This window comes from Parathielavia appendiculata (genome assembly GCF_033297405.1).
Source record: "Parathielavia appendiculata strain CBS 731.68 unplaced genomic scaffold N657scaffold_2, whole genome shotgun sequence".
Taxonomy (NCBI): Eukaryota; Fungi; Ascomycota; class Sordariomycetes; order Sordariales; family Chaetomiaceae; genus Parathielavia; species Parathielavia appendiculata.
In genome coordinates, this window is record NW_026944221.1 from 1,005,861 (window position 1) to 1,029,094 (window position 23,234).

Sequence of the window (23,234 nt, forward strand, 5' to 3'; positions counted from 1 at the left end):
GACGTTGTTCGGCCCGGAGAACTCTCCTATAGAGCCTAAGAGCTGGTACTCGACGATGTAAATACCCCCTTCAACCGGTTTTAGCCTAGCCCCGAGGCTAGGTAGTTTTCCGATCAACCACCGATTTCAATAACGCTCCGAAGCGCTATACCTTACGGGTATGTCGGGCGGAATAATTTTGGAGGATAGAGGTAGGAATCCAGTGGGGTGGAAACCCCTACGGGCCCTCGCAAACGGAGGCGAGCATGTAGCTCTTCAAGTCGCCCTTATGGCGAGCGTTGCTATACAGGCGGTGTATGATATATCGTAAACAAGCCCTGGCATGGCACGTCCCTATATACCCGCAGGTATAAAGAGGTAGTAGCGGCATTGCAGCTCCCTTAGGACGTTGATTGACAACAACAACAATAACAACAACAACAACAACAGTCCACCCTGAGAACTGTCCCTGACCAAGTCTCAACAATGTACGTCCTCACAAGTCAATCATCTTTCACGTCCGGAAAGTCGTCGTACCTCTCCTTAACTTACTCACGCCTGTAACCTCCGCCCCGCCGTACTGCCATCCCAGTCCAACTTGATTGGCTCCAGCTCACCACTCAGATCCGCGCCACTTGTCTCCCGGGGACATGCCGAATTGGCCAAAATTCTTACTGCGTGTCTCCTTCGGATACTGCCGGGCTCACTCTATGATGTCTGCTGTAGTAGTTCTTAACAGGTCCAACGGCGCTTATGATGTGAACATGCCCGTGGGAGAGATACCGGGGAACGATAGGACGGATTTGACGGTGTTGATGTAAGACACACATATATGCAAAGAATCCATGATGGAAGCCTGGACGAAGTGCGTTTTATAGACCAATATTTCAGCTAATGAATGACTGTTCCTGGCTGCTTTTGATACAGAGCCCACTACAAAGGAACTAGATCGTAGTCAACATCTTTGGTGCCAGTGATTGTTGCATTCTGACAGTAAACTTAGTAGAACTCTGCCAAAGGAAACAGGATGTCCTTTGCAAAACACACATAGTAATCAGAAAACCCCACCGACGAATACAACGAATAACACAAGTAAATCTAGACGAAGGCAACGGCAATGGCTGCGAAAGCACTTGAACCGACTGAACCGCATTTCCAATAGATCTAGCTCTCAGCAGGCGACAAACAGGCTCCTCACAGCATACCTAGTATCATCCAACAACAAACCTTCGGACGAATCCAAACGACCAGTCTATCTGGCGCCATAATGTCCTAGATTCCTCAACAGCGCCTTCGTCTCCCCACAATACCCCTTCAGGGCCTCCCCGTCTTCCAGCGCACCCCTCAACCACTCCCTAGCCTTCTCAGCAATCATCTCCCACTCATCCCTCAGCACATCCAACTCCCCCTCCAAGCAAGCCAGCACCAGCGCCGTAGCAAGCTTATCACACTCGCCCCCCAACCGCACAGGTGCCGTGAAACCCGCCCCAAGTCCCAGGATGGCCAGCACTTCCCGACTCCACCGCCACGCTCCGCTGAACGACTGCAGGGAGACAAGGGCTTTGAGCTTCTCCGCACCGATCAGGCCTTCGAGCTGCATATCGTGTTGTGATCCAGGGAGATCAGTTTCTTCCTCTTTGTCCATCGCGCGCTTGGCCGCTTTGGCTGGTGGGCATGGTGCCTCCGCCCTCGAGCGGCGAAGCGAGCACTGGGGGGATGTTACTCCGCCGTAGGGGCTGGAGCCGAACAAAGATGCGGCCGGCGCCGGGGGCGGAGGCGGCGGAGCGGCGGAGGCGAAGAGCGAGGCGCCTCCTCCTCCTCCGCTGACGCTGCCGAAGAAACCTGCGTTTCGAGAGGTGGTTTGGCTAAAGAGTGGCCCTGCCTGAGACGGTGAAGCCCCAACTGCAGGATTGAAGTGAGGGGCGGCAGAGCCGAAGAGCGTGCGCCGGGCCCCGCCAACATTGCCGAGAAGCCCTCCGCTGTGTGACGCGGCCTGGTTGAAACGGACTTCTGATGATGTACCGGGACTGGGGGCTGCCGCAGAGCCCATAGACATATTTCCTCTGCTGATATTGCTGAGCAGTCCGCCGCTGTGGGACATTGTTTGTTGTACTGGGGCGGACCACTCTTCGGATATGTCCGAGTCGTTAGATTGGCCCAGAATAACAACGGCCGGGGCCCCCGAGGGAACCGACTTGAGGCAAACTTTGTAGCTAGCGAGCCTGCGGGACGCGCGTCCACCAAACGTCATGTCTGTGAGCTGGTTAGCCTTGTGCTTCACTATCGTAGCCGACAAGGCTCGCCGTTCCGAGAACTTGACTAGAGGCAACTTACTGCGTTCGCGCTCAGCCTTTGCAGCGGCGGACAGAGAAGCTCCAGGCTGTATCTCCTGCGTCTCCAATTCATCGTTGTCCGCCTCAACCGCCACGAAGCTGCACCACTTGCCGCCCACCTGGTATGACACGCCGAGTCGGACGGCTTCCCGCTCGACCATGTCACCGAAGCGACCGGGATACTTGTCTTTGAGCAGAGGACCAGCGGCGTCCTTGGCGTCACTCACATGATAAATCCAGCCACGGCCCTCTTCCAGCTCCTTGACAGCATTACGAGCGGCCAGCCGGTGGATGGTCTCGCTTTTCTCTGGCAGCACCGTGACCGGGATCTCCAGTTCGACAGGTCCGTAAGGTGAACTGCCGCGGAGAACGACCGCCTTTGGCTGTTTCTGGATGGTCTTCGGGGAGAGAAGCAGGTACACAGACGTGCGGTTGAAGGGGTAGAGCGGGGGTATGACAAACGGTGCCTGCAACATCTTGGGCTCTGAAACCGGCGGGACGTGCGAGTACTTGCCGCCGGCGGAGGTGTTCGTCGGCGCATTGGTCATCGCAGCATAGAGATCGGCAGATTCGTCGAAGAGGGAGATGACCTTCTTAGGCGGTTCCTCTTTCTCGGGTTCCTGCACGTCGATGGCCAGGCCATCCATGACCTTCTCAACGAGTTCGAAGTCGTCATCGGAGTCGACCGCGGGTTCCTTGCTGTACTTGATTTCAAGGGTGTAATCCGTGATATGCGGCGTCAGAGAAGCCTTCAGCATCCGGACAACCTTGCTGTTCATGTTCTCATTGTCGCCAACAGACTGCGCGAAGCCATTACCGGCCGCCGCGACGCCCTCGATGAGCGCATGGCTGACATCGCGGCCGATTCCAAGGCTGAATACACGGGCCCTGCCGTTGGTCTCCGCGACTTGCTTGTTCAGCAAATTGAACAGCGCCGCTTGGTTCCAGACCTCACCGTCCGTGAGCAGGAAGACCTCCAAGTCTATATCGGTATAGCGCTTCTTGAAGACTGCCTCCATGGGCGAGTAAATATCCGTCCCACCGAAATTTGCAGAAAACATGTCCACGTAGCGCGTAGCCTCCTCAAGCGCAGACTCGTCATATGTCCGAGAACCGTTGGGAAACAGAAATTCGTACCGCGAGCCGAAGGAGCAAATATTGAACTTGACACCGACAGGGAGGGACTTGAGGAAGAGATGCAGGGCCGTCTTGAGATTTTCAACCTTGGATCCTTGCATGGAACCCGAGCGATCGCAGAGGAAGACAATCTCGGGCCGCGACGAGGGGAGGTTGAACTTGGGCACGAGTGTAACCATCAAAGCCCGGTGGTTGGGGATCGTGGGGTGGGTTTCCATCACAGCGACAGGATTGCTGATGTTGGTGGCGACAACCTGCAGAACAAAGTCGTTGTCCAGTTCTGTGGTAGACAAGGCAAGAGTCGCTGAAGCCTTCTGTAGCGACATTTCGGCACCACTGGTCGCGTCGTTTGAAGTGTTGCCCAGGGTCACGGAGATGGGATGCGAGGGCGACTGGACGTTCTTGACGTTACAGCCATTGGGCATGTCGATATCGACGACAATGCTTATGCCGCTGTTGGTATCGACCGCAGTGGACTGAAGTAGTTCGCCTGGATAGCTCCCGTATCGGGGCGCAACGTGAGTGGGAATGGTAAAGCGGATCCCGTCGACCTCGGCGTCGTGTTTCAGCTCACCAAGGTATGTGATGTCAACCTGGAGCTTTGCGTTTGCAGGGACGTTGCCGACGGTGGTGGTAAAAACATCGCTTGCTTCAAAGAGCTGCTCCAGCAGGCCGGCAGTCTCGCCGCGGTCGACAGCCTCTTTGAAGGTCTCTTTCGCTTCGGCGCGCTCCTTGATGACGCCGCGGATGACTCGGTCGCCATTGATGGTGCAGACGAAGCCGACCACCGAGACTCCGTCATACAGAGGAAAGGTGTACCTCAACTCGGAGATCGGTTCCGACTTGGGGTTGACGAAAGTCTGAGTGAGGGTCGTCCTGCTCGCCGATGAGACGATCTTAGATTTGACTGAGAGTGACAGCTGGGGCATATAGAGGCGCTGTGACTCGTACTCCGGTCTCGCACGGTCCACAAGATAGAGGCCACAAATATGCTGGGTGCGCGCCAAGTGGCGTTGGCGAGCTGCCTGCTTGGTTCGCGCCATTCTGATAGGGTCGAAAAACGGTTGTGTGGTTTCGGCAGGGTCGGGATTAGCGTCCGCTGTTGTGGTGAAATCACCTAAGCGAGACGGCGCCCTGAAGATAGCTTTGAGCGGGTGGGTCGGAGTCTAATAAGCTGAGTTGAGGGTTGAAAAGTGAGTCGGAAGTGCAGGATCAAGGCATCTTGTTAAAACCTGAAAGGGAATTGGGAACTTTTATAATGCATTGACTGTTCCTCTCCGATCATGGAAAGCGACGACGACGTACTTGAATGTTTCGCCCTACAACAGGCAGCAAGCCGGAAAAGGTGGGGCAGGATCTGGGCTTAGCGAATCAACGATCGCTGTTCTAGGACTGCCCCACTTCCTGGCTGGACGTAATGCACAGTTGAGCGATGATAACCTGAGCAGAAGTCAATAACAGATCTGGAACCCGGCCATTTACGGACCCGCTCGGTGGCTAGATGGACAAATTTTGGGGTGCAAGGACATGTCAAAGGTAAAAGATATGATCGACATTTCCTCACGATGCCACAGTTGCTTGAAAAGCTATAACCCCGTTTCCGAGGAAACTACCTGCAGTCCACTTACACGCGCTTCCCACTCGAATGTTGGATCAACTCTCCGCAAATCAACGTGAACCAGCCATCGAATAAATCGACACAGGGTACATATTGAGTAGAATTGTTCGAGGGTATTTCCGATCCTAAATTGTGGCTGCGAGTAATTTCAAGCCTAAATCGTAGCTGAGCACTGCAGGATGCCCTCAAGCAACTCGTTGAGCCCAACCTCAGCCACGCAAACAAGCGGTGAGCCTGTCACAGAGGGCGTTGGACTGGCCAGGCATAAGGGAAAATATTTATTTGACTGTAATTGCTTAATTTGAGCAGCGGAAAGCCTTTCACAACTGTGTTCGTCAGAATCCGCGCTCTCGTACATCTGTCTGTAGAGCCATGCATTTAGGACTGCAATGGGTTTTGAAGTGTCTGCCGTAAAGGGCTGGGGTTTATTGCCATGAAGCAAGGTACCGCAGTCTAGCAATATACTAGTTAGTACCTTACATTGGCGAGGGTGTGGGCCAAGTAACAACGCTTGCGTTGTCCTGCTTCTGGGTCAGCATTATGTACGCGAAATTGCTCTTGGCTTGGGCTACTGCTTTGTAGAAGCCGCTTCTAGGCATAAAATACCTAAGTAGGTAAAGTAGCTACCTCAGGAAAAGCGGACTTTTTGAATCTCAAAGCTGCTACTTCACCTACTTTCCCTCAGCCACTACTTCTTCCGTCCTCAAAAAGCTTCGGGCAGTTGAGCCACGTAGGGCAGGGAGATGCAATCAAGCATGTGTCACGAACTGTGGAGGGGTTTCATGGAAGTATGGTAGGTATTCAACCTCGGGAATGGTGATAAATTAAAGTTGCTGAACCGAGTCATCCCGGGACCATGTGCGTAATTAATAGGTAACCATTTCCCATACGTTATCCTGGGTTCAGAGTCTTGTCCCTTAACCTCCCTGTCCACAAGCATGCAGAGCCCTATTTCCATGATCATGAACCCCTTCACACTCCACAAACAGCCATTGTCCATGGCGCAATCCGACCTCGCATACCCCTAACCTCATTCAAGGCTTATGTATCCTCACCAATGCCAAGAAATAATCCTCGAGTGGGAGCAGGTTCAGCAGGAAGTTGTTGAAGTTCCACGCTAGAATGCAAGCACACGCGCCGGCAACCGCGTCGAGGACGAAATGGTTCGCCGTCGCAACGATGGCGGTGAGAATGATGGCAGGGTAGATCATGCCGACGCAAACGATGGCAAGGCGTCTCCAGCCGAAGCGGCCACGTCTTCCCAGCGGGACCGTGGCGATGGTCAAGCCGATGAGAAAGGAGTAGCCGAAATGTAGTGATGGCATGGCCGCTGGAAGACAGTAGCGTCAGCATGTATCATGCACACAAAGGCGATTACTACTACTCACCATACTGGTTGCAGAATCGGTTCGTAGTCCAGACACTGCTGTCACCGTCCGCCCCATGGACCGTGTCGACGAAACCGAAGCTCTTGGCCTGCTTTGCATACTCGCCTGTGTAAGTCGGATCACTCAGCAGCCTCGGGGGCATGCACGGCCAAAAGGTAAACACGATGAAGGCCAGGAGATTGCACATGGCCATGGTTCGTCTCCTTCGCTCGTAAATGGCTGGCCCAAACGGCAGGGCGAGCTCCCTCCAGTTGTGAAGCACAGATTTGCCGCCATGCTCGTCTTGGAATTTTTCTTTTGGTCTCGCGGTCGTGACGTGGTAGAGGATGATCAGGTAAAGGATAGTACCCGGTATGTGGATAAACGAGTAGGTCTTATTCGTCCATCGCATCAGGGCAGGGCTTTCGAGAAACCAACGCTGCACGACAGGCTCAATGAAGATACCGAGGCGCTGCTCGGCGTGGATGATCTGGAGCGCATGTTTACGGGCGGTGTTGACTGTTGATGTTTGCAGCCTCACGGCCGTAAAGGCGCGTCCGAGCTGGTAGACCTGGGGAAGTATGAGCATAACGTAGCTCCCATGCCGATTGGTCCATTTGGGATTGAGATTTGAGGAGATAAGAAGAGGTCATACCCAGTAAATCAGGGCCCAATACCACACTTCAACAAGAAAGGGGTAACGTTGGAGAAGTCGGCTGAGGAAACGATCCTTGAAGATCTCGGTGTTTGGAGTCATCATTTCGTTCTCCCAGTGCATGAACCGCACTCTTCGTTTCCGCCATCTCGAGGCAGTCGTGTTTGAGTTGTCTTCTGCCAGAGTGTTGCTTGAGCAGCTACTGGACCTGCTCAATCTTGAGGCCACAGGGGAAGGTTCGTTTCCTTTTCTTATTGTGCCAGCCTCAACATCCTTGTCGTTCTCGTCCGAGTTGTATCGAAGGTGCTGCCAAGGCTCCGGCCGATTGGCGGCGAGAGGTTGGTACTGACTAGCCCAGTTTCTGTTCCGGTTGACGATGGTGCCGACGACTAGCAAGGTTACTACCACGAGCGGCTCGAGGACGGCACCGATCGCCATAGTATGGAAGCGTAATATGGGACGGGAGGCAGCGTGCCTTCCTTCAAATAGCTGTGTAGGTTGGTGGAGACGGGAACAAGGGCGGTAAGTCTATCGGTAAGTATAGAATAACTGGAAAGGCCGAAAGGGAAGAATAAATGACGGTTCAGAGGTCCAGAGAAGACGGGAAGACATCAGATGAATTACCTTATTAAGTCACTTCTGCCTGGGTCCAAGCAGCGTCTGTGAATTTGTGGGAGACCTTGTCAGTGGCAGGGTTGGCAGCCCGGGAGAAGAGCGCTCCTTCCTAGAGCTTCCAAACGGCTTGACCGGCTCAGTCGTCATTCCACCACTCCGTTCACTTCATGCCTGTACTTCCCACAGATCACGTCAATTTCCAGGTTGCCTGCCGGGGAAGCTGCCTGGTTCTGGCGTCAAACGGCCCGCTTCACAAAACTGCGGGAAGCCGGGAACTGATCCTCGGCCCCCAGGCCCGAGGCAAACGAGCGAGGGCCAGGGCTGTCAGGCTTCAGACTCATCACATTAATCCCATGTGGCCAGCTGTCGACTTAGAGTGCTAGCCCGGATGCATCGGAACTCAAAACAAGATGGCATCCACGGACGTGGTGGGGTTCAGGCCGGGACCATGTGCCATAGCAAGTCACTGACCCGACCGCCGCGGCCTCGGATGGGTCGTCACAAGCGTTACTGTGTGCAGCAGTATAGCTCCAAGATGCCAGTTTGCCGGTATATCAGACTCGGAATGATAACAGTTCGCCATTGCGCAGTGGTGAGTTGTGATGGTGACGCCTCAAAACCTCTCATCCCCCTGTTATGGGAATCAAGCTGGTTGCAGTTAGGCATTACACTGAGTTCTCAAGCTTCACCGGATGGATTTGTGAGAATCAGGGCAAGCTGAATGGAAATCGATACATACAGCTTGCAAAGCTGCGGGTACGAGGATCGGTACATCGGCCATTTGAGCGCCCGAATCGGGCTTCGCCAAAAGGCCGATGACGACCCAAAAATTGTGGTTTGGCATGGAAAAGCTCAATGGAAGAAACGTGCTGCAAGATGCTCTCCTGGCCGCGTCATTGGCATGGTATGAAGCGTAGGTGGAGTGAAACTCCACTTGTTCGCATTTTCGGATTTGACGTCGTCATACCCGGAACTGAGGACTCCATGCGCGTATCAAGCATCGCCATGTACTTGGGCGCGTCCAGAAGATGTCCTCGGGTCGAGAACACACTAATCTCAGTGAGCGAGCGCATTCTCAAAATTGGAGTCTAAGAATCCTGCATGTCGCAAAGAGGGCTGTGGCAGTAGACTCAAATTCCTTCCATGATTTTGATACCAGGGTACATCTAGGACCAACGGCCGATTCGAAATTTTCCCCATCTCCAAAGAAGCCGGAAAGCGATCGCAGGCTGTTCGAACTTCGATTTCCGATCCCCGGTTCCCGTCCCAGAAATGGGACCTGCCATCTTATCCGCAGCCAATCCGCAGATCCGAGAGTGAAGTGCCGGACCCACTGAGACTGTTTACCACAGTAATGCAGGGTGAGTGGACGCCTCCACTGTTTTGGCGATTAGATCACGCGATCATTTTCCTGCTTTGCTGGCTCGAACACCTCCTGGACTCCCTTTGAATTTCCAGGCGCAAGTCTTCGAACACTCTTCCAGTTCGCAATCTTTGCCAACACCACGACAGTTTCCTGTTTCCTCGCTGGCTCCGATGGAATCCGTCTGGTGCGATTCAAGACACAAGCGGTAATGACAAACTTTGCGTGATGATGCACTGGGAGTTTGGACAGCAGCTTGAAGCCTTTTGTTTGCTCAAGTAGTTGCTATAGTTGAAGGTTGTCTCCAGCAGGCACTGGAGTGGTGACAATCAGTGTTCACGAGTCAGCCACTGTCCCACGAGACTTGATGGCCTACATGTACGGATCCGTACTCATATGAAACTCTTCTCAGCCAAAGTCCCATCATAACTTCCAGACCCATCAGCGCCACTTCCAACCTAGTCATACACTAGGTAGGTAAGCTGTTTTATTCATTTCGCGCAGCTAATGAGTTCTCGGAACGCCAGGGTCAACAGAGATCCTTTCGCACCAGCACTTGCTTGGTGACCGTCCGCCCGCACTTTCTGCCATGGAAAGCCCCACTCTGACCAGCTTGCCAGTCGAGATTGTGCTTCTCATCGCGGAGGCTCAAGCAGCGAAAAATTCCCCGATGCCGAGACATCCTGACTCTGATGAGATTTTACTTGGTTGCAAAAGCTCAGAGCCGGGACACTGTTCGGCGCTTCCAAAAAAAAGCTATGGTCCAGGTCGATTCGAAAAATATGTGGCAATTTCCATACGGATTGAAGACGAGCGGCAGCCTTTCCGGCCAGAGTTGGGCAATTTTCCGAGGCGATGTTGAGCTTGCTCAGCTCGCCCTAGTTGAGTACAACATATCCAATGAGACCATGATCGACGTTCTTCGGGGGACCAGAGCCACGAAGATGCCTCAAGATCCGCTTGATGAGCGGCCTCGTCATTTTTCATGGGTAACATCTCGGAGGTTCGAGATGGAGTCATACATGACACCGGCCATGTTAGCCGTCTTGCCCAAAAGTATCGATATGCTGAAGCTCGTACACCAGACCTGGGACTCAGTCTTCACCGTGTACAATTCGAGGGTTCACTGGGCGTTTCCAGACCAAAGCTCTTGACGAAACACGCAAGGGATCTGAGGGTTACACATGAGCTCTGCGGCTTACGCGGCTTGACTTGGTCCAGCTCTTGGTCGAGGCTGGAGTCACAGTTTACCGGCCGTATATGTGAGAAGGTTTTGAGGGCCAACACAACCACAACATGAATCTGGTAGTTGGTTTCCGCCAGTGACGCCGTTCTTGTACCCATATCCTTCCTCTCACACTGGCAGCTTCGAAGGGAGGGTCTGTCTCACTGCCAATCTCTGCAAAGGAGGCATGAGCTTGCCGGTCTCAGACGCACAGCAGCTCCATCAGTCAAAGTGATGGGATGGATTATTTACTAGACAACGGTCATCCGATCGATGGCGTGTGTTGCGCGAACGCAAGGAGTCAGTCATGCTCGCACGGATCCAACGAAGCTTTACCCATGTTTACGGCACTGTGACATACAATAGAGGACTTGAGATCCGCCTGGTGCCCTGTGCTCAGCTATTGATTCGCTGGGGAGCCAGCTTGGCGACCTGGCCTTACTCAGACAAATGCAGGAGAGGGAAGTGAGAGCTTGTCTCTCCTTAGCTGGGGATCGATCAGGACTCGGAACATGTCGCCTTTCGGATGGGTGCTCCGTGGCGGTAAATGTTCTGTTTGCATCAAGCACGAAAGCCAAACCAGACCGGCGCAGCTCGAGATGGAACAGGCACTTTCTATGACTATGATGGAGGAAGGCATCGAAGGGCCGACGACACTCCACCAGCTGCAGTTCGCTCTGAGACTTGTACAAGTACACTGCCAACCCTGGAAAGTCAACAAGCTGCGAGCTGCCCTGACTTTAAAGTCCTTACAAGTCTGGCGCTTCCTATTGGCGAGAGGAGATAACCTGAGTGCAGAAAGCCAGAGACCGAGAATATCAGAAGTTTAGAACGACAAGAGATCATCTTCAGCAGCTCCCATCCTCCGTTGATGCACATGTAAGGTACAGGACAGTAGTTGATGGTGGGGTCCAGAGTGGGATAATGGATCTTGCAGTGGGGCTTTGCAGGGCATTTCAAGTGCACCACTGGAATGCATGACAGCGGCAGAGTTGCAGAGCTGCCGGCGCGTCTGGCGCGTCTTTGTCCCTGACACGTCCAAATGCGAGCCGTCCAAGCGAACCCGACATACCAACACCGATGAAACGGAGCCATGCAGTAGCGAACCTTGGCAATGGCAATTCGACGTTATCTAAGAGGAGACAACCTATTAAGCCGATTGTTTTGAGTAGTGATAGCGAGTCAGATGCATTCGAGTCCCGTGGGACACACAACCTGGGCGCGTCCGACGACAGCTCTTCACATGAATCTCGGCATTGCTGCTCGCTGAATCTGATCCAGAAATTGCAGCAGGTCGCCTTTGAAGACTTCAAGAGTGAATTCGTCTCGAATTTGATAGCCTACGCCTACCAACCGAACGAGATGCGCCAGATAGGAAACCGGTTCGAACCAAGCTGCCTCCGACAACGACTCCGTCCAAGCTCTTCGCGATGTGCTACAGCAATGGATAAATGGAGACAAGTTCGCGCGATAGGGGAATCACTTCTACTACAGACTAGACCACAAATACGACGAAAGTCCATTCCCGCCAGCCGTGTTTCTCGATCGGGATCGAGTGGTCGTCGAAACACTGTGGAGGATTGCCCAGGAGCTGCGTATTGAGGTTCTCTTTGCAATACTAGATCGGGACGACGATGAACCAACGCCGAGCTACTTGGCCCGCAGGCTTGTGGACTTTCAGGGCCAGGATCTGATCTAGGATATACCAATTGAGAAGGAAAACTGGTTGCAGACCAGGCTCCCTTCGATCAAAGCCCGCCCTCCTGACGCCGAGGTGGTGAGTCTTTCGCCCCAAAATTACTGGTGAGGCAAACGCTCATGAACTGCATCCAGGCCGTCATGTTTGTTCCGCAAGACAGTCTGGTGGACTTTCTGATGCAATACGTTGAAGCCTTTCGGCAACGTCCCGACTCTCCTCTTCCCAGACCAAGGCCGTCAAAGGCTTTGTTGCACACTTCATTGATCACTTAACAGAGAACAACAATCGTGACGGCCTTCATCCTAGCCTCAAGAAGTTGTTTTCCCGGATTTGGCAGCTTGACGAGGAAAGCGGCTTTGCTATTCTTCCCAACCATTGGTCAACCGCCTTCTCAGGGCGGTGGTCAACGAACAGGATTGGAATTCTTTGAACAGGTCACATCTCGCCTTAGCGGGTGTCCTCCCGTGGACTTCTTCATGTGGGTGGCCGAGCAGTTGGTCTCGGAAGAGATCTCCGTCTCCCAGATCGAAAAAGGGTATGCTCACGGGTAGTCATCTCCGTGATGACATTTGCTGACAGTTTTGCAGTTTATTGACCGCTGCCCATGCCTGCACAACTCCATTTGACAGAGTCCTGGCTGCCCATCGGTCCTTACCTCTTTGAGCAGCAGAGAAAGGCTGCCAAGACCTGCTCTCGCCGTTCATAACCCATGTGGCCGACGACCTGGATATCTATGGATCATGTTCCCAAGTTGGCCAGCTACTGGTCGATCTTCTGTACACTACGCAAGGCCCTGATATCCTGGCGACCGAGTAAGTGCATGCATCAATTCTCCGCGTATTTGCGGGTGTTGACATACGAGCGACGTCAAGACTGCCCGCACTCGTCGAGAAGCACGCTGCACACTCAGCATTCGTCCTCGGTGTTTTGAGGGGCCTCCACTACCCCACCAGCGACCGCCCTGCCTTCTCTTCCCTTCCCCCGGGCCTTTTTGAGCAGCTGTCTCAGCTATTCGTCGATGCTCTCGACTTTTCAAAGCTCTCCCAGAGAGCACCACATGCATGGAAGGGCCGTGGCTGTGTATGCGCCGGTCCATCGTCTTCAAAGCCAGCCTCTTCAGCCGCCACGAGAGCTACGTTGCTCGCTGTGTCGGGGCGCTACCACACAAATGGGCCCCGCAGGTTCGAACAGTTTACTGCACCGCTGCATGCAGGATTTGCAACTTGTTCAACCGCTTCCTCAGAAGCAGCCTCTCGGCTGCCTCCTTCCCTCGGTGTCACAGTCGGAGGCGGATCACATCAATACTCGACTGGCACGATATGCCTACACAGCTTGTCGGTGTCACTTCAAGGCACATGGTGAGGGCTTTATTGTTACAAAGTTGGAAGAAGTCGACGCCCAGGCCGACGCAACGTGGATGGGGAGGGTGACAAAAGCCCGAAGCGAATTGGATAAGTTGGATAGTCCAGAGTTGCGATTGATCCTCGGCGACAGCGATTACAGCCGCATCCGAGGCTTAAAAATCGATCTGGTCCCCAAGCCTGTCCCTATCGAGAGCGTGGAGGAGCCATGCAATGAGCCGTTGGGTCTCAGCGTCCCCAAGACCCCGATCTCGACCCGGACAGCCACGTTGTCCGGTTCTACACCTCAGTTGCTCGGAGGGGACTTCTCCGGGGCATCTGCCAGTCGTCTCGGACACCCCTCATTCTTAGGGCACACACCAACGCCTTCCTGCTGCACGCCGGCCAATGTACCGGCCCCAACCTGCCCCAGGGACGGGGCGTCCCCAGGGTGCCATTTCCGACGCCAGCCACAACACCATCCACAACACTGCCTCCCATTTCTACAACGGCCGCCGGTTATTGTTTGTTCGCCGAGGAGGTGGGCGCGCGACTACGCGAACTGAGCTTCTTCTCAACACCCCAATCGATACAGGCTGCCATCACGAAGCGGTGGGGACTTATGAGCCAAGAGAAGCGGCAGCGCTACACTGCGAGGGCCGTCAAGCGCATGCAGTCGGTGAACGCAACGCCAGTCACGGCAGCTGTTTCCCTGGCTCCGCGCCAAGGCCAGATACTTGCCACTCCAACAGCCTCAACATGTGGAACATCGCCTCCCGCTCGGTTGCCGCAGATCCAAGCGCCACCCATTTCCGCGACGTGGCGGGGAAACAGGTCCAGGAAAGCACGACCGGCTACCTCGACGTCGACACCGCGAGCAGCAGTAGGCGCGCTGTCGTCGTCGCCATCTCCGTGCGTTATGGGTCCCGTCTCCGCCAGTCTACTTAACTCGGCTCGCGCGCCACTGGCACGCTGGGGGGACCCCAAAATCAAGACCGAGGCTGTGCCTCCAGCCGCTTCGGGGGGTGTCAGCCGTAAGGTGGGGGAGGTCATCGACCTGACAGGCGACTCTGACTGATGCCGCCCTAGCCTTGTTGGATATTTTGTTTGGGATATGGCATACCGCTGTGCATGTTGTACATATCGATGATGGCTGTGTTCTCGATACCCCACGTTTGTCTTGCGAATCTTGTGGTATTCAACCCCTGCTGTTCCTCATGTAGGCCTGCCTCCGGTGCGTTACACGGCATTGGGGGCTGAGCGATGGGTGTTGGTGGATGGGCGCATTGCCGCAATGGGCTGCACGCTTTCTGCCTGCTGCGGGCTTCTCCCCAGTTGAACGGAAAATCTGTGAGTCGACTTCTAACCTCCATGTTTTCTCTTCTATCTGTAACATGTTGACAGAACGGCAGGTGCTCTGTGCTCATGGCATCTCAAATCAGGAGCGCGATGCCATTCCTTCACATGGCGTGGTCAGCCGCTCAACGGTCTCGTGTGGGTGGGGCTGCGGGGCGACGCCCCAGGGTGTGATCGCGCTCCGGGGGTGGTCCAACTGGGATGGTGTTGGTGCCAAGCAGCCACTCAGGCGCTTGTTGCACGCGCCGTGCCGCCTACGCTTGACCATCAGGATGATACAAAACGACGGGCTCAGCCCTGCCCCTGTTTCCCTGCCTCGCTTCCGTTCAACTAACAAGAGCTAGACGAAATCAAAAAGCTACTACAAAGGCGTAGGAGCGTCGAGCCACGACAGCAGCATTCTCTCCGCCTCCAGTCACGTTTTGAGTGTAATTAGTACACAAACTCAGCCATGGCGACGGCGTTCCCACAGCCCACCGCCAATGCGATCACTGTTGCACCGTCCGAAACACCTATTACGTCGTCTGGCCCAGCCTCAACAATGACTCCCTTTGCCGGCCTAGCAAGAGAGTTCAACGACGATCTCGAATTGGCGTCAGTTCAGCTCGGAGAGAAGCAGACACGGAAGATCCTCAAGGCGAAGGAGGGCAGGAAGCCGTTCTTGCCTGGACAACCACGCATCCGTCTGGACAGGCTGCCACATAGTCCCCACGCCGATGAGGACCTGCTGCTTCAGTACCTCGACAAATGTCACAGCACCAAGCCACTTGATGATCTCCTTCCTTACATGCGGTACATCTTCGTACAGACGCCCTCGTACACCCACGTCATGCCTCTGCACCACCAAAAGTCACACGCGCGCGAGATTAGGGTGTCGGAAAGCCCGGGCCTACACTTGGTCTGGTACTACGAGCTCATCTTCATCAAACCCATCCCGGCATACTTCTACTCGCAAGCCTTCTGGGTGTACCTTGAAAACGTCGAACCAAACCTCTATGCCGCCTGTCTCGGCTTCATGCGCAGCTATTACATGCTTATCCAATACGACATCGACTTCCAGGAGGCTTGCAGGCTGCGCCTAATACCGCCCAAGCGTAAAGGCGGGCGCCCAACCTACGAGGAGTGGTGCGAGTTCATTGAGCCCTTTGGGCGAGTCGGCGATCACTACGTCAACCGCCGGTACCGCTACGGTGAGCTCCGCCTCACGCGCATCAACCGCACCGCCAAGCTGTTCAGGTTCAAGCTAGCCTACTTCCACATCTACCCACAGTGGGGTTCGTTTCTGGAACACACTCTGGCACCGATCATCACCGTCTTCGCCGTGTGCTCTGTCGTGCTCAATTCGATGCAGGTCAGCCTCGCCGCCATCGAGACCGGCAACGAGGTGAAGGAGAATTTGTCGAAAGCATGGTCGCAGTTTATCAGCGTAGCCCTCTGGTTCCCCGTCGTCGTCATGGTCAGTATCGCCGCCGTCATGCTTATCGCCTTGGTCGGCATGGGCGTCATGGGTGTCAGAGATTTAGCGAGGGTATGTTTGCATTTTGTCCCCGAAAACCCTCCGAACATTTCCGGAATAGGAACTTCACAGCTGACATTGTTGGTAGGGTAATTACATAGTCAGTAACCATTCTTTTTGTGTGTGGATTGTTTATACCCCTTTACAGGTATCTCGGGAGCCATCCTGTTCCCGAGACCACGCATCTGTTTCCGAAACGCCCCCGACATTCGTGCAGCTGACATTTGTGGTAGCGGGCACAGAAGAGGAAGAATAACCCGAACGCGGGGACAAGGACTCACGGCAGTACGTCAACTCCGCGCTCTTCCCCCCCACACCCCTACTCCCCCTTTCGAGATGTCTCGGGAGTTACGGCAGTCGTCTTAGTCCCAAAGCGGCGTGTTTGCTCCCGAATTACTCCCGAGACCGCGCTTGATAGGCACAGATTGACTGACATTGTTGGACAGTGGTCTGGTAGGGCGGACTAGCTATCTTCTATCCAACGACGGGGAGATCTTCGGTCTTGCGCCTCCCCTCGCTTTCTACTCCTCCCCTTCGACTCTCGGCTTTTTTCTGTTCTGACTTAAGCCATAAGCTACGACTAAGCTTGTTCGATGCCGAATTGCCCACCGACCATCACCCTGGCATCGAAGTTAAACAATATGCCGTGCGCATCTCCGTCCAGTCGCCCAGTGTGGTGAGCAGGTTGTTGCCCAGGGCCGGAAGGCTCCTTTTGCAAAGATACAACGTGGCATGCCTAGGGTCAGGCGCCACTTGTCTTGGCTATTTGCCCTGGCCTCGGACAGCATCCCCTTCGTCATTGCCGGGCCCCGGGAAACAGTCCACCCACCCCCTTAAACTTCTCCCCACACACGGCACGACTGGGGAGCGTAAGGTGCCAAATCTGGGCTCATACCTCATTCAAAAGCATTGTTGAGGATCCAAAACGCCTCGCGGCCGCTCATGTCGTGCTTGACTTGGCCCTACGCGAGCAAGTTATCGCCTCGAACTTTCTCCCTCCGCTCACCTGCGTTTGGGGGTGCAGGGTAGCACTGTTTGGCTAGCTCATAGTCTGAAAGTGCCCATGTCGGGCTCCCGCACGAAGCCAGGGACAAATCAGGCTCAGCTCGCGATGGACCCGTCCGAACCCACCCTGTTGAGACTATTATACTGTGGTGGTACCCTTGGCCAGCAAAGTGCTTTGGTGTGGGGGTTTGTTGGGGTGGGGAAGATCTTAGGGTGTTACCCGACCCGCCAAAGCAGCTTCGGCCGGAAGGACTGATCTAAAGCAGCAACTTCGGCTGGTTGCGTCCTGGTTCTCATCTTGATGCCCTTGTTCCTCCCGGGGTTCATCGCATTCACGGCGACGAAATCCGAGTTGATTCCTCTCGAGAATACAATCACAACCGGTACATCCGCCCAACTGCAGCCCGAGCGCCTCACATAACACTCCCTCGCGTCGCTAAACCCTGCCGTTTACCACCCACGGAGCCCACCTCCTGCCGTTCGGCGCCTCAATTTTCGATCCAAATCACCACCGGTATGCTCCTAGAACTCACCTTATCCCCATATTCCAAGTCAATTCCAACACCGTCACCGTCAGTCATACAGTGCCTAGGCAAGGCAAGCCTGGAGGTTCTGAGAAGGGGCAAAAGGACCGCGGACCTGACCCGGACGAAGATACTATTGCCTCTACCACCCTCCTCAACCTCATCCCAACATCCGGCAAACGTTTCCTCAACCCTTGATCCGGCTGTTGACTGACGTCGTGCTGCCTCGCCCTGGCATCAGACTGGGTTCGACATCTAGCGGAAACCTCACCGCATTTCGAGAACAGCCTCCGCTTTGGCAGCGACCGCCTCGGTCGAGCCTCTGCCACATGTCTGTGTTAGCTCTTGTCCTTCTCAACTTGAACCTGCGCCTTGCCTGCCGCCCACTTACGCCCATCGGCCAGCTGGAGCGTGCGGTCTTGATGCGTGGAGCAGACAATTGTTGGCATGGCCCATCACATCGCTGCTGGCGTCTCGGCTTGTGGTATTGACGTCCGCCGTCCTGCATGTCATTAGTTCTTTGTTCGATGGATTAAGGGGGCATCGAGGAGTACAATGGTCGGATTTGTATGTGGTTCTCTAATCAGTCGTCGATGAACATAGGTACATGTATCGTCCTACTTTTCAAGGTTAGATAATGTATTGATACCATTCTCGAGATGGAGTACCTGTAAAGTGTACTACTTACAGCACCGTCGACAGGCTTCACGATGCACAGCGGCCGCAATGACTTAGGGTTGATCATAAGCTTTTCCCTCCTGCATGATCCATGCGACTGTGACCTCACCTGTGATGGGCTGAGCCCATGATGGCCTCGGCAACCCTCGGCCGTGGTATCATGATAACGTCATCCTGAGGCAGGCAGTGTCTGTGTGTTCCGGAGCATATAAGAGCTGCCCTGTCTTCCTGTCATCTAGTTCTCTCTTTTCTTCTTCTTTCTCCATTCGAGGCAAACTCGTAGAGTCGTCACCAGCTAGTTGCAATATACTCCTGGGACCGTTACATCACCAGGTTAGACAGTAGTGGTGAATCATGAATGGAGTCGATCCATGAGCTCGATCCGCCGGCTTGCATCGATGAAGTGGTGGGAGTTGCGGGTAAGCCACATACGGATGAATAGCAGAACGATGATGCTCCATTCTTCTTAGAAGCAGAGCAAGTCCTAAGTTCAGAAAGCAACAAAGAAGGGAGTCGTGAGGTGATGGAAGTGAGGAACACAGCATCGTGCCGGTAGTCCAGGCTGATAAGGGAACTTGGGGAGCAAGGCACTCTAAAGCAGAAGACAAAGCGAGTCTCGAATGAGCCCAATGTCATAGAGAATTGGAATGAGACAGAATCTCTAGAGTTCCCAGTGAAAGTGACGAAGTGAGTCCTGCGGCAGGAGTTGGAATTGTGCTCTCAGGAGAGAGGAGTAGAAACTGCCATAGTTGGTTGATCTCGACGATTGGCCACCGAGCTACAGTACTGCTTTCCCTCTTGTTGGGGAATAGAGCTGGAACAGATTTATAGGCAATGTGGTGTGACTTCGGACGGCTGGCAGGTGGCAGTGGCGCTGGCCGTTAGCAACATGAATCTATCTGATCTTCCACATCGGCTGGCCAGTCAGCCGGCTGAAGAGTCCGCTGGCTTATCACAGGTACATTGGCCACGGTGATATCAAAGAGAGCAGAAGGTATTGAAAACATGGAGGAAACCTTTGATCGATTTGCTCTGTCCTGGACTGTCCAAGCACATCGAGATCTGGTACACCATACGGGTTTGTCGTCCGCGCCCAAACATTGAGTGCCCAGGTCCTTCTCACCGCACTTTCTGGTTGTCTGTGCACTGAGAGTCGGCCTGCCATGTCTGAGAGGCAGGGGGTTCGGGGAGATTGAAAGAGTCTCGGTCGACTCCAGTCGCCCATTGGATTGGGAGTGGACAGTCGCTATGATAAACGAAGGTCAAGTTAACAAAGGTCTGCTTTACAGCGTGGTTACCTATTGTTCTGGAGAGCTGCGGTTTCTTGCTAATGTTCTCCAACAAAAACAGGAACAGCAATCCCTCTTCCCACACATCCGACGCCCCCGGAGTCCCTCCCATCATGCGAGTCGTCGAGAAAAAAGTTCCCTCTCCTCCGCGTCACAAATGCCTTTCGCTCGGTGGTGCGAAGCTCGGCAAAAGCCTTGACCAACGCCATCCGGTCAGCATCGATGTTGAGCAGTCGCATGCCTCTACGACCTGCTCGTACGACAACTGGAGCCGCCGGCGCAACTGTTCGTCAGCCGCGAATTCTTCTTCCATCGGAATCGGGCAAGTCCGCTCGACGAAGAGTCCCCCGCCGTCCGAGCCGCTGCCTTCGCCGTTGTCATGGTTGCGGAAGCCGTCGAGGACCTGAAGTCCGCCGCAACCGCCTAACCAAAAAGCTCCACCGCCTTGTGCCAGTTGAAGGCGTCGGCCAGGCCGAAGGCGTGGATCGCCCGAGCGAGCCTGCAATGCTGGTCGATAGTAAAGGGTTCTCGGGGAGTCTTGGGCCGATTACTACCAACAATGTCAACTGTGAATTTCCTACTCCGGGTCGGGAGAGTCTCAGGAGTAAATGTGCAATCTCTGGAGCAAAGTGGTTGCTGAGACAACCGTAATGAGGTAGAAACAGTGTTACTCACGGTCTAGCGGCTCGAAGAATCAGAACTAAAATAATGAATCTGTTCTCGGATATGGCTCCAGCCCAAGGCTGGAGGGAATGGTGCTTCCGGAGGGACAAGCAAAAGTAGAGGGGATTTGGCGCGGTTTCTATTTGGCTCTGGATCTGCCGGAGCAGCAGCTCGGTCGCGGCTTCGAACAGCTGAGAGAAGCAATGGTCGGTGAGATGGGTGGAGAGGTAGTGGGCATCCTTTTTCAGCGCCGTCGTCAGGGCGTGATCATTGCGGCAGTTTTAAGCAGGAAGGCCTGGAATGGATAGATCAGCCTGCCTTAGGGAGTGGATCCCTCAAGCGCAACTGCTTCCTTGCCGAGTTCTTGGGCACGCATGACGGCGCGTCTTTGGAAGCTTGCGACGACAGTCCGGGGTATGCGCCATTTGCTCGATCGAGTCAAACCAGTACCGATTTTGATGGAGCTGATGAAGGTGGTGTATTGAAATGCGGTCGGTTGAACATGGGTTGAGACGGTGGTCTCCGAGTTGCTTGATTCAGGTTGCGACTCTGTATGAAGCGGGAATGACGAAGTCGGTCGAAAGAAGCGGAGGAAACGCGCCAGAGAAAAGTGACAAGAAACCAGAAAGAGTTGAAGAGTACCATTAGGGAACTCCGAGAGAGAGACACGAGTACGGTGTCCTAGCAGTTCAAAAATCGGAAATGATGGCAGCTTCAGACGGATCGAGAGTTCAACCATTCCCCGCAGAAGATATCGCTCCGAGTGTCACCAGCTGCCAATTCAACATAAGCTGAAACCTGTCAGCACATCAAGGTCAGATGGATGATAGCTTGCCTTAGAAACAAACTGAACTCTGTGGGCCGTGCCATCACCTCCGGCCCGCCTCTTCAGGCTCTTGAACTCTCGCCCACCGCCGCGCTCACCCACCATCGCCGTCTCTACCGCCGACTCGAAGTCCACCACCTTCGAAACCATCGTTGCGAAGAGACCACTCCTTCTCCAAATCATCACCATGGGCGGCAACAAAATGCATGGGAAGCCTCAACGCAAGTATGGCCACAATGCGCAAGACAGACGCGTTGTGAAGCCGACATCCTTTGAGCCCGAGCCGGCTGCAGAAGTTGCAGGCTCCGAAGCCTATCCCACGCAACAAATTCTAGAAAACTAAAAAAAATAGATGGCTTCTGCGTGAACACCTCCCGAAGGCTGGATTTTTTTATTCTCTCAACAAGTCCCTGCTCAGGAGCAACAATAAAGATACCAAGCTTTAGAACGCCATCAAGAAGGGGTTGAAGCAGAACCAAGTTGAGGTGCCGTCGCGAAACACAGCTTTGCTCGACATTGTCTTCTCCGACATCTTCGGCGAAGCGACAGCGCTGCTGCAGCCAGGCAAGGAAACAACAACGACAAGTCCATGACGATCCCATCGACTTTATACAACAGCTTCGTGCCCGGCCTGGCATGCAGAACTCTGGAAGCGGCAGCCCTCCAACAGACTCATTGTACTGCTCCTTATATTGGGCGTCGCTCGCCAGAATTTGAACCTGAACCGGCTGCTCTCTCAAGTTGTCCATGACTGCGACACGGCTCTCGCCATGACGCCTTTCTGGCGTTCGACAGTGTCAACTGGCATGACGCTCCTGTGGTACGACGCCGCCTTTGCCGCGAAAATACGCACCCTGAGGCCTGGTGAGCGATATGAGGTATAGAAAGAGAAGTGGGCTGCTGCCAGGGATGAGAAGCGCCGTGGTTGCGGAGGTCGCAGGGGCAAGATGGGGAACAGGAATAACCTGGAAGGCCGAGCTCGCCAATCTGGTCAAACCATCCGCCTTCACCACCGCTGCCACAAGCTTGGTTCAGCCGCCTATCGGGGAGATTACCGAGTGCATGCGGCGCGTCAATATCGACATCAACAAGGAGTCGTTAAGGGAAGAGTGCGAAGCTTAGCATCCAGGACCCGGACTGAAACGGGCAAAGATGACAACGTGCTGGAAGACAGGGATGATTTTGATTTAAGCAAGGTCGTTTGGGCAAGGACTAACTAACTAGTTAGGAAGCTTTTGGTTCACAATTTGGTGACTTATCTTAGCTAGCTTCTTATCTTTCTTCCTATTTTCTTTTCTATCCTATCATTTCCTTTTTTCCCCTATCCTTTCCTTTCCTTTCCTTTCCTTTCCTTGCCTTTTAGTATTTGATTTGTTTTCCTTTTCCCTTGACTAACTATGTCTTTGTTCTTTCTCTTTTTTTCTTTTTTTTTGCTCTTTTTTTTCTTATTTTTTTGTTTCTATTTTTCAATTTTTCTCTTTTCTCTTAACTAGTTATCTTCCTCCTCTTTATACTTTCTTTAACGTGTGTTGTAAGCGAGTCGACCTATATGCGAGTCGACCACATTTCCCTGCCTTATAAGAACTAACGTACATGATAAGCGAACGTCCCAGACAAGCGAACGTCCCACAAATCCACTCCTTCATACCATTCATCTTTTTATCGACTTTCCCTCACAACGCAATATGCCCCTAAAAAACGACGAAGCACAAGTGCAATTAGCCCTTCAAGCAATCCAGAATGATCCGAAACTGAGCCTAAGAGCTGCAGCTAGGATCTATTCTGTGGACCACGAGAAGCTCAGTCGCCGAAGACGCGGTAAACATTCACGACGCGACATTCCGGCTAACTCGCGCAAATTGACCGACCTGGAGGAATCGGTTAATGTTCAGTATGTCCTCGATCTGGATTCCAAAGGATTCCCTCCCCACTTGTCTAGTGTGGAAGATATGACCTACCAACTACTTGCTGAACGCGACGCGGGACGCGTCGGGGCGCGTTGGGCGTACAACTCCGTTAAACGACAACCAGACCCTCACGACCCTA

The 23,234-nt window shown here is 53.9% G+C and overlaps 10 protein-coding genes across 10 annotated transcripts; 6 read left to right on the forward strand and 4 right to left on the reverse strand.

Annotated features, from left to right (window-relative positions):
• Window positions 1-1,080: 1,080 nt before the first annotated feature.
• N657DRAFT_588888 (VIT-domain-containing protein) lies at window positions 1,081-4,706 on the reverse strand. Its single transcript, XM_062789854.1, has 2 exons — window positions 2,314-4,706; window positions 1,081-2,232 (listed from the first exon to the last, which is right to left on the reverse strand). Exons 1-2 carry the CDS (start codon window positions 4,490-4,492, stop codon window positions 1,232-1,234), a joined length of 3,180 nt encoding a protein of 1,059 aa, XP_062650786.1. The 5' UTR covers window positions 4,493-4,706; the 3' UTR covers window positions 1,081-1,231.
• Window positions 4,707-5,883: 1,177 nt separating this feature from the next.
• Window positions 5,884-7,774, reverse strand: N657DRAFT_588890 (uncharacterized protein). The gene is made up of 3 exons (XM_062789855.1): window positions 7,090-7,774; window positions 6,456-7,005; window positions 5,884-6,397 (listed from the first exon to the last, which is right to left on the reverse strand). Exons 1-3 carry the CDS (start codon window positions 7,525-7,527, stop codon window positions 6,102-6,104), a joined length of 1,284 nt encoding a protein of 427 aa, XP_062650787.1. The 5' UTR covers window positions 7,528-7,774; the 3' UTR covers window positions 5,884-6,101.
• Window positions 7,775-9,454: 1,680 nt separating this feature from the next.
• Window positions 9,455-10,410, forward strand: N657DRAFT_186288 (uncharacterized protein). The gene is made up of 2 exons (XM_062786138.1): window positions 9,455-9,540; window positions 9,688-10,410. The coding sequence occupies exon 2, from the start codon at window positions 9,760-9,762 to the stop codon at window positions 10,219-10,221; it is 462 nt and encodes a 153-aa protein (XP_062650788.1). The 5' UTR covers window positions 9,455-9,540; window positions 9,688-9,759; the 3' UTR covers window positions 10,222-10,410.
• Window positions 10,411-11,249: 839 nt separating this feature from the next.
• On the forward strand, window positions 11,250-12,172 carry N657DRAFT_186292 (uncharacterized protein). The gene is made up of 2 exons (XM_062786139.1): window positions 11,250-12,069; window positions 12,126-12,172. The coding sequence occupies exon 1, from the start codon at window positions 11,373-11,375 to the stop codon at window positions 11,892-11,894; it is 522 nt and encodes a 173-aa protein (XP_062650789.1). The 5' UTR covers window positions 11,250-11,372; the 3' UTR covers window positions 11,895-12,069; window positions 12,126-12,172.
• Window positions 12,173-12,700: 528 nt separating this feature from the next.
• Window positions 12,701-14,576, forward strand: N657DRAFT_703529 (uncharacterized protein; the record flags this gene model as incomplete). The annotated part of the gene is made up of 4 exons (XM_062797372.1): window positions 12,701-12,803; window positions 13,030-13,172; window positions 13,205-13,549; window positions 13,585-14,576. The coding sequence occupies 4 exons, from the start codon at window positions 12,701-12,703 to the stop codon at window positions 14,407-14,409; spliced, it is 1,416 nt and encodes a 471-aa protein (XP_062650790.1). The 3' UTR covers window positions 14,410-14,576.
• Window positions 14,577-14,706: 130 nt separating this feature from the next.
• On the forward strand, window positions 14,707-16,755 carry N657DRAFT_640922 (uncharacterized protein). The gene is made up of 4 exons (XM_062792062.1): window positions 14,707-16,215; window positions 16,292-16,303; window positions 16,437-16,488; window positions 16,650-16,755. The coding sequence occupies exons 1-4, from the start codon at window positions 15,139-15,141 to the stop codon at window positions 16,658-16,660; spliced, it is 1,152 nt and encodes a 383-aa protein (XP_062650791.1). The 5' UTR covers window positions 14,707-15,138; the 3' UTR covers window positions 16,661-16,755.
• A 2,779-nt stretch (window positions 16,756-19,534) lies between these two features.
• N657DRAFT_186668 (uncharacterized protein) lies at window positions 19,535-20,216 on the forward strand. The gene has a single exon (XM_062786141.1). It carries the CDS (start codon window positions 19,741-19,743, stop codon window positions 20,104-20,106), a length of 366 nt encoding a protein of 121 aa, XP_062650792.1. The 5' UTR covers window positions 19,535-19,740; the 3' UTR covers window positions 20,107-20,216.
• Window positions 20,123-21,338, reverse strand: N657DRAFT_630932 (uncharacterized protein; the record flags this gene model as incomplete). The annotated part of the gene is made up of 3 exons (XM_062791018.1): window positions 20,123-20,276; window positions 20,375-20,601; window positions 21,291-21,338. The coding sequence occupies 3 exons, from the start codon at window positions 21,336-21,338 to the stop codon at window positions 20,123-20,125; spliced, it is 429 nt and encodes a 142-aa protein (XP_062650793.1).
• On the reverse strand, window positions 21,236-22,036 carry N657DRAFT_186665 (uncharacterized protein). Its single transcript, XM_062786140.1, has one exon. The coding sequence runs from the start codon at window positions 21,935-21,937 to the stop codon at window positions 21,371-21,373; it is 567 nt and encodes a 188-aa protein (XP_062650794.1). The 5' UTR covers window positions 21,938-22,036; the 3' UTR covers window positions 21,236-21,370.
• N657DRAFT_677717 (uncharacterized protein) lies at window positions 21,959-22,310 on the forward strand (the record flags this gene model as incomplete). Its single annotated transcript, XM_062796009.1, has 2 exons — window positions 21,959-22,052; window positions 22,129-22,310. The coding sequence occupies 2 exons, from the start codon at window positions 21,959-21,961 to the stop codon at window positions 22,308-22,310; spliced, it is 276 nt and encodes a 91-aa protein (XP_062650795.1).
• Between the last annotated feature and the right edge of the window lie 924 nt (window positions 22,311-23,234).